We start from the raw sequence: 9,864 nt of genomic DNA on the forward strand, positions 1-9,864 counted from the left end.
TCATTTTAATATGTTTGTCCTGAAGATGAAACAATAAACTTTCGAAACGTCGACAATTTAGAAATTGGTTTTCTTCAACATTTTGACTGAATTCCCACCAACTTGACAATCAAAATCATTTTCTTTCTGTTTTACAATGCGCATCGTGGCGTGGTTGGAGACTATATAAATTAATAGCTTATTCATTTCAATGTGTATTATCAAACGATACGGACCTATTGAAAGTGATCGTAAATTTAAAAGAGGTTGTGATTTTGTAAATGATTTAATAAACAAACTTCCTTTCGAATTACATATACCCGAAGGTTATCAATACTGTGGACCGTGTACAAAATTGAAACAACGTTTAGCTCGCAACGATCCTGGAATCAATAAATTAGATATTGAATACAAAAAACACGATATTGAATATTCTGAGCATCCATCCAATCTTGCAGCAAGACATTTAGCCGACAAAAAACTTGAATAGGGTTAAATCTAAGGACGCGAGTATTGGGGAAAGAGCAGCTGCATTACTTGTCACCAACATTATGAAAACAAAAAGACATATGGGCATGGGTTGTAGCACCAATAAGAAAAGAAGTAAGAAAAAAACAAACGAAGAAAAAAAAATTAGAAAAGTTGCATTTGGTGCTGGGATAGTCCATAAAGTGCGAAATGTATTGAAGACAGCTGGCGGGGATCAATTTGTGACGAATAATAGCAAAAAAGCTATCACTGTGGCATTGCAGGCGGCACGTAAATACCTCAAAGCTGCCGGTGAAAAGAAGAAAATCCGCACACCACGCATAATTCCTGTTCCCAAGATCGGTGGACTTTTGTCAATGATATCAATTTTTGCTGGACTATCCGCACTTGGGAGTTTGGCGGTAGCCGCTGCTGGTATTAGCAAGGCCGTGAATTCAGCAAAAGCCAGCAGAGCGGCTTTAATAGAAGCCAATCGCCACAATAGAACCTTGGAGGCTGTAGCATTGGGCAAACGCGGAAGTGGAATATATCTTAAACCGTACCGTAAAGGCGCGTACACATCTGGCGAACACATGTGGCCGAAGCCTTTCGACCGAATTCATTCGATAATTCCGGCGTTCGACGAAAATTTGCTCTGCCGTCCACATTACGGCGAACGAATTCGTTTGCAGTCATTCGTTCAGTTTCGCAGGTATTGTTGGCGATTCGTGGCGCGAAAGTTATTTGTTTGATGTAAGTTATAAGAATGGCGTCTGATGAGGATATCATTATAGCAAGTGCGATGTATATTATTATTAGTGAGGCGGAGGCCGAAGCAGCGGAAGAACCCCCAAAAAACGACGAAAACGGCGCTGGTGGACAACATCATTGTTCAAGAGCAGAAGTCGGTACAGAGGAATAGACTTAATTAATGATCTGAAAGCTGAAATGGAATACGGAATGTTTCAAAATTTTTGTAGAATGAATTTAACTGATTTTGAATGGTTATTACATAAAATCGGTCCAAAAATTTCGAAAGAAGATACAAAGTTCAGAGAAGCGATACCGCCGGCAGCTAGGTTAATGGTAACCATGCGATATTTAGCTACTGGTGACTCATATACAAGTTTGATGTATACCTTTAAAATTTCAAAGCAACTCATTTCAAGAATAATACCAGAAGTTTGCTCTGCTATAATTGAGGCTCTTAAAGAATATGTAAAGGTAAGTGAAATAGTTATCTAAAATGCTTCAAGTATTTATTGGAAACGTCTCGAGTTTACATAAAAAACATCAAAAAGTGCCCTAAGTACTATCTGTAAATGAATTTATAAAGCGTGTAATGGACGTCTGCGAATTATCTGTTTGCTGCAGCATCAGGTTTGATGGGCTCGCCAGAAAAACGGACTCATTTTCAGAAGAAAATGGGCCAATTGATGCTGAAGGTGATGCGAAAGGAGTACTGGTGCTTTGAGTGTCTGAAGAATATTGATTATATGGATTGGGTGTTGTGCTAGGCGTGACACTCGTATAAGTTTGTTGATTGGGTTGAAGGAAATAATATTGTTTATGACCAATGGAACTGATTGGGGACACGTGATGCTCATAAAGACCTTTATCCGCCTTATACAGAATATCTCCAATTAGATGTTCCACCTCGCTTTGTGTATGAACGCTGTATTTTCTATGCTTCGCCGCCACATGCTCTCCAAAAATTGTGCTATCGTCTCTCGGTTTTCTACTTGCAATAGTTTCTTGTAATATTTGATATGCTTCCTGCCCTCTAGAGGTAGGTGTCCCACTGCTTGTCCCACGTTCCCCAGAAGACACAGGTAGTACTCGTTTGACTTTCTTGGGAGATTTAAAATCTGATTTTTTTTTGAGCGTTGTTCGTTCTGGTACTTCTGTTTCTTGTGTGTCGTTATTATTTGCGTTACTAGCAGTATCTTCTTCCTCTTCCGTCTCTTCCTTCTCCTCCTCTTCTACTAGATGTTGACTCCTTGGTCGAACCATCTCCTGGAAAGTTTTTGGTTTTAGAATTTTTTACACTATTGTTTTTGTTTTTATTTTTAGATGCCTACAACTGAAGAAGAATGGCGATATATTGCGGAAAATTATGAAGCTCAATGGAATTTTCCTCACTGCCTTGGTGCCATAGATGGTAGACACTGCATACTACAGGCCCCAATACACAGTGGCAGTGACTATTTTAATTATAAATCAAATTTTAGTATAGTTTTGTTGGGAGTTGCTGATCCAAACTATTGCTTTTTGTTTGCTGATGTTGGCTGCCAAGGCAGGATTTCTGATGGAGGTGTACTAAAAAACTCCATGTTCTGGAAAAAACTTCAAAACTATGAGCTTCATCTACCACCTGATGACATTCTACCTAATGGAGATGTGAAAGTTCCTTATGTATTTGTAGGAGATGATGCTTTTAGCCTTAGTGAGCATTTAATGAAAGGGTATCCAGTAGAACAGAAAAAAGGTTCTAAGAAACGTATTTTTAACTATAGACTCAGTAGAGCAAGGCGTATTGTTGAAAATGTTTTCGGCGTCATGTCAGCTGTTTTTAGAGTTTTGAGAAAAGTGATGCTACTATCACCTGAAAAAGCAACTTTGGTAGTTTTAGCTTGCGTCTATTTACACAACTTCTTACGAAAGAGTAAACATTCCCGCAAGAATTACACACCACCAGGGACATTTGATGAGGAAAAAGATGGAAAGATCATTCCTGGACTCTGGAGGCAGGAAAACGAAAATAGAAATGCAGAGTCCTTTCTTCCAATACCTAAGATAGGACGAAAAAGTTCGGTAAATTGTGAAGCAATTAGAAATAAATTTGCTTCATATTTTATGTGCGAAGGTAGCGTGAGTTGGCAGAATACACATGCATAAATATTATTCGACGAATAATAATAAACTTCCATCTTATTACTGCCTAGACACTGCGGTCTTAAAAATGCCCTCCCTATTTTTTTTCCAATAATACCTAAGTATGGAGTTAAATTCTCATTTTTTCAAGTTTATATCTCATTTATGTTCAAACGAAGAAAAGGGAGATTTTTTTCGGTCGTACTGTATACAATACGTCATAATATTTGCATATGTAGGAATATTTCATTTCATAAAAGAATAAATATTTTGACTTACCTCAGTGTTTTTAGTTTCTTTTGTTATAAACTTATCCATCAAGAAAAGCATATCTTTGAAAGCGAACCAGCTAGATTTAAAAATTGTGTCGGTTCCTGAGCCAGTTTTAAAAGAGTTGTCTTGTTTTTGTCTCTCACGTCGAAATGACGTTAATAATGATTCCATTTTCTTTTTAACCTCCCCTGTATCGCCTTTCATAATTTTTCCAGGCATCAAGTTTCTTTATTTTATTTTTGTAATCATTATGCACTGGATTCCATAAAACTTCCCGCTCTCGATATAAATTAATCAATTTTAAACAAGCAAAATTAGTCCACTCCATTATCGCAAAATAGATAGAAAGCAAAATAGCGACGACGTTCGACACTTGTATGAGAAGCGTACACACTAAACCCAGACGAAAGAATTCGTTCTTCAATTTTCTTTTGATGTACCGCCCGACGAGCGAACTCTCGCGAAGGCAAACGCATGCGTTGATTAGCGTTTGTTGGGGCGTACACACTTACCGAAAGCGTTCGGTCGAAAGGCTTCGGCCACATGTGTTCGCCAGATGTGTACGCGCCTTAAGGTTAAGGACTGACTATGTTTAAAACGATACAAACCCACAAACAAAACAAAAAACTAATTGATCCCCTACCTCAGAGGCCTCTCACCGATATCGATCTCAGTTATTATGCACAAAAATTGAAAATTCCACATTTTCGTGGTGTTTTTATGCGTAACAGATTACCCTCTTCATGTACAAGACAAAACGAGACAGCTATCATCCATTTAGATGGAATAAGTGGACCAGGAACACATTGGGTGGCATATAAAAAATGTGGGAATGAAGTAGCACATTTCGAGAGTTTTGGAGATCTACCCCCACCATTGGAATTAACTCGATTCTTTCGAAAATGTTCGAATGTAAAAATCAAATATAACTATGATCGTCAGCAGAAATTCAATACAGTTCTCTGTGATCACTTGTGCTTACAGTTTCTCTCTGAATAATTTTCCAAATAAAAATGGATACAACACCAAAATTGGATCGGGAGGCTATCAAGGGAATGGGGTTTTCACTAACAATGTTTTCAAAATATGGTACCTTGAAAAAAATGGATGAAGTTATGTTTGCAAATATGCCCAAGGAAGTGATACTTGCATGTGTTGCACATAAAATTTCATATGTTTGGTAAAAGTTACCCAAACATCTACAAGATGACATCGACAAAATGAAATATAGATATTGTTACGAACACCACCCCGATGAAAATTCAGATTCGGATGTGAATGATGGTCCTATACCTCGAAAATATGTATGTTGTATTTGTAATATAGAAAATATGAATATCGGTATGAATGAAAATGATATTTATTACAAGAAAAAAACCTTCGAAAAAGTGTAAATTGTCTCAGATGTGCTGTTGCTGTGCACAACAATAAATTGGAATGTGTTTCAAAAGATTCATCAGTCATGTCACGGAAGTTCGAGCTACAAGCTCTTGGGACAAGTGTGTTGAGTGAGGATTTTTTCCCACCTATTGAATTGGATAGGAACAGCCGTTATGGATAAGAACTTTTGGGATTCTATGGATGCAATACAATCAATTATATAACTGAAGCTTATAATTTAATGAGTTTCAGAATCTGTAATGACAACTCATCGATACTCCAAAAGTACACAATTGAAATTTCATGTGGTTGTGGTGCTTACGAAATAGAAGAGATCAATGCCGTCATACAGAAACATTTTATGTTCAGGTTGTTTCATGATAAAAAACCAATTGATATCGTTGCAGATGACATTTTCTATCTACACACCAATAATAATACATTCAAATGTGAAATGCGATCCAAATATGGAATTGATCTGACACATCCAAATTCTATAGCAGAAATGATGGGGTTCGCTCATGATTTATTTCCACCAAATCAGATACATGAATCCTCATTACTAATAAACATTACAACTGTGAGACTTATCCGCTTAGATTGCAATATAATATCTGGTTCATATACAGCGTGACTCACGGTCGATGGTAGGTTAGACGTTTCTGGAAAACGCAAAGCATGATTTTTCGATCCAAAATATTTTCAGCATTGCGTCGTTGCCACTTCCATCAAAAAGTCCTAACAACTTTATTTTTTTAAATGGAACACCCCATATATTAATACATTTTTGGAATCACCGGGTATTTCGATACTTTTTGTTAATAATGTCCTATCTATCTGTTTTCGAAATAAAAAATGAATTGTGCTAAATATGCCCCAAAACATAGCCTTAATTGAAATTAAGTACATCAGTAAGTAGGAGATTTGAGCCGGTTCTAAGCCTCCCCCCACCACTATGACGTCACGTGGGGTGGATGACCTAGACCGACTCATGTGACCCTGAGTAATATGTCTGGTGCATGCCACTTTGAAAAATATGTATGGTGCATATGACCTTGAAAAATATGCCTGGTGCATAGGTGGTATGTGTACATCACAGATTACAGCCGGTTCTGGGCCTCCCCCCACCACTATGACGTATTAATTGCTTTTTTTGTTGTTGTTTAGTAACATCAAGGCGATGTGACCTTGAAGGGTCTGGTGCATGGATCGTTCAGAATTTTTTTCACATGAGATTTTGTGTGTGTGTGTGTGGGTGTGACATAGTGACGTAATTACATTTGATTGGTGTGTGTGTAAGAATGCACGGTACAGGGTTTCATCATGTGCTAGTCTATGTACAAACATACGTCTGCATACTTCGAAGATCCTTCAAGTAATGAATGTTCCATCGATGTGAGCCCACCAAGTTATTAGTGGTGTGACGTCACAGCATCAACCGTTCAACGGTAAGAGAGCGAGATGTTCACTCCCCGACGTGCGGCTGAGTAATGCGTATTCATCGGTGTGCCCTCACCTATATCGCTGCAGTGAAGGAAGTGACGTAACGCATCGCTCTAGCCTCGCTATCGATGGTGACACGTAGGTGGCCGAGGACTGTGCTAACGTCTGCCCTCTTCGAGAGCGCAACGCCTACTGCCTGTTCGTAACGACATCCAGTTGGGAGGTGGGCTTGGCTGTGACGTCAGGCATCTCTAGTGGGTAGCGAAGTAGGGTGAACTGAAGAGAGTTAAATAACGTGCATTTGTATAGATAATATTGTAGAATCTCGTGAAGAATCAATTTGAAAATTATCAACTTGAGCTGTGCCAAGGTATGGTTAGGGCGAATTGGATACATATAACAATTGACTGAAATTCTCTCTATTATAGCAAAATTTGATCTCACATTTTCGCTTTGAAACCTCATTGAACTATTGAGGCCCGCGTCGGACTGCAAAGTTAAAGGTTATAATATAATTGGAGATAAGTAATGAGAAGAGTTCATTGCATGTATTCAAATGATTCAAGATGAAACAAACCAATGAAGCACAAGTGATAAGAAATGAGAGTTCAGAGAGTGGATTCTTGTTGCTTGTAAGTATCCAATGGAATTTAAGATCTGAATCTTGTGTAATGTTATATTCATGATGACGAATAAAAGAACAGTTATTATTTAGGTCTATTTTATGTACGGAAAACACTGAAGAGAGTGAAATTGAATTACAGAATACATATTCGGAAGAGAAATAAATATAGTAGGATTTGGAAAAATCTTGAGTTTTGGATATAATTTAAAAATTGTGGAAAGAGACAACTGCTTTGATGAGCCGATTTTCTATAGTTTGTGCCTGTATTTGCCGTATGTCAAAAACTTGTCGATTTTGATATTGCACGTAGCTTTTGCATTCCGTTTCGACCTTCACAGCATATGACATCAGCGCAACTATAACTGAAAAGTAGGATGTGCCATCACTTTGATCGAAAATAAATTCATTCACCTGTCATTGCCAGATTTACCCGGCAAGTTTGGTTTGACTTTGAAATAAATGCAAGGTTATTATCTGCCCCGAAACAGATGCGTAGATTCAACACATAACATTTTACAGAAGAACAGACTGACATTTCTCACGCATATGCATGTCTAACATGAACTAGGTACCGCATACTTAATGATGATTCAAAATGCTACACTATATTTTTTCTTGAAATATGATTACATTACAATTTGAACCAACCTAGTGGATGATATTGACGTAACTTCAACTGAAACGTGGGTATCGCCTCACTTTGGTCTCTTTTTTTCCACACATTGGCAAAATCTGATGGTGAAGTTTGATTTAACCTTGAAACTAAATACAAGGATTTTCTCGAGGGTCGAGTTTTCATGTATGCCGATGGCACAACATTGTGACGTCCCCAGATCTGAATGAAATTGAAAATGAAACGAAACTAGTAATCAATGAATTCGAATGTTGGTGTAGAAACAATCATTTAATAAATAATGGAAATAAAACAACATTCATCCAGTTTTCAAGTAAGTATCAGCGACTTTCCAAATAAATCTAGGTTTCGAAACTGAATTGTCTTTCAATAATCACATCGAATACTTGTGCACTTCTCTGAAAAACGTAGTTTGCCTTGCTAACAATGAAATCAAATTTTTTGAGACATTATCTCTTGGATATATACTATGGTCTAGTGTATTCTAAGCTTAGTATAAATATTACCATTTGGGACACTCATCAGAAATAAATAGAATCTTTATAAGGCAAAAACGCTTCATTAGACTAATTTTTGATCTCAAAAACAGAGAATCTTGTAAGAAAACATTTCAAGACAAAAAAAATTTCACATTACCATGCATTTATCTTTACAAAATATCAAGCTACGTTCATGTACATTCCCATTTGCTAACAAGAATTGAGGAAATTCACTGTCATTAAACGAGACGGAGAAACGATTTCCATCAGGAAGAAATGAACCATAATGAAACAAATTTTCTCATATTCAAGAAAAAAGTCAAAGACTTTTTGGTAACAAGTTGTTTTTACTTCCTGATAGAGTATGAAAATAATATTTTTGTGTAACATGTGCTGTTATTGATATAAGTGCTATAAGATAAAATATCTTCTGTAAAATGTGACGTGTCGTATATACATTCATGTATCAAAAATGATGACTAAAATTTGACTTTGACTTCTTCGCCAATGTCATGCTAGACGGAGATTTGTAGACATGTAGTGTCAACACTTGACATTTTACAGGAGAACAGACTGATATTTCTCACACATATGCATGCCCTACATGAACGTCCGCATGCTTAAATATGATGTAATAATTTAAAATGTCACACTACGTTTTTTCTTTTCGAAACATGATTGATTACAAATCTGAAGCCATACAGTAGATGATATTGATATGATTTCCACTGAAAAGCAGGTTTGTTCTCACTTTGGTCTGTTTCTCCCCCACTCTAGGTAGTGCTGTTTCTAATTTACTGTTCGAGGAAAATTTTCTGGTGCTCCATTTCGGTCAATCAGTTATTGTTGAACCTGCTTCTGCAATTTTGAAAAATGATTGTTGATTTGATGAAGTATATCGCATCTATCTTGAGCCTCATAATAGATGAATACAAGGAGAAAACAGTGAAGGATGGACTTGAAGAGTGTTATAAGGCTTCTAAACGAATAAAAAAAGATCTGAAAAATACTACTACTATGGGTGGGAAACAAAATCTACTAGCATTCTTGATCAATAATACAACACTACGTAATCAGATGAAATTTGAGATGAAGAAAGGAGCAGGCCTGATTAGCCGGAAAGAGACAGCCTCTAATCGAATACATTGGGATGATTCAGAATCGGCATTCAATTCGCGTATCCGGACTGAAGTTATTAGTAATCTCAAGCATAAGAACCCTACCTCATTTTTGATCGACTATAAGACCCTTTTTGTGAGACTAATTCAAAATGCATTGAAAAAGGATGCATTTTTGAAGGTTAATTTGACATTCGGTGGAGAATTTGAGGTTGTCAAAGGCGATCAAATCTTCAACGAATATAAGTATTTCTCAATATCTAACGCATCCATCCATAGTAACACTGATATGAATATGTGGTTTGAGGAACATGTTCTGCAATCATGATAAAGTTGGAAGAGTTTCAGGAACGTGACAGAGGTTAGACGTTGAAAGCAGTAGTGAATTTGAGGGTTACCGTAAACAAATTTGTACCGCAGAGAGGTTCATCATACATTGAACTGCCTTCTCAAATCAAAAGAGAAATCATGATATAATGCCTGCTTCGCTTGGGCCATTGTTTCGGCGTTGTATCCAGTTCCCCATGGACAACATTCAGATCACATCCCATCTTATCCTGACTATTCAAAAGTTCTGAAGTTGTGAGGTAT

The 9,864-nt window shown here is 37.1% G+C and overlaps 1 protein-coding gene across 1 annotated transcript; it reads left to right on the plus strand.

Moving 5' to 3' along the window:
* Nucleotides 1–1,531: 1,531 nt before the first annotated feature.
* LOC141487593 (uncharacterized) lies at nt 1,532–3,820 on the plus strand. The gene is made up of 2 exons (XM_074186745.1): nt 1,532–1,671; nt 2,521–3,820. Exons 1-2 carry the CDS (start codon nt 1,540–1,542, stop codon nt 3,343–3,345), a joined length of 957 nt encoding a protein of 318 aa, XP_074042846.1. The 5' UTR covers nt 1,532–1,539; the 3' UTR covers nt 3,346–3,820.
* The last annotated feature ends 6,044 nt before the right edge of the window (nt 3,821–9,864 follow it).

This window comes from Leptinotarsa decemlineata, unplaced genomic scaffold (assembly GCF_025532065.1).
Source record: "Leptinotarsa decemlineata unplaced genomic scaffold, Ldec_3_MD MMD2_P_RNA_scaffold_4, whole genome shotgun sequence".
Lineage (NCBI taxonomy): Eukaryota > Metazoa > Arthropoda > Insecta > Coleoptera > Chrysomelidae > Leptinotarsa > Leptinotarsa decemlineata.

Bases quoted from the DNA above. Each gene is read 5' to 3' on its own strand.
- LOC141487593 (XM_074186745.1), top strand. From the start codon at position 1,540: ATGCGATATTTAGCTACTGGTGACTCATATACAAGTTTGATGTATACC. The intron at 1,672-2,520 runs GTAAGTGAAATA...TTTTATTTTTAG, and splicing joins CTCTTAAAGAATATGTAAAG to ATGCCTACAACTGAAGAAGA.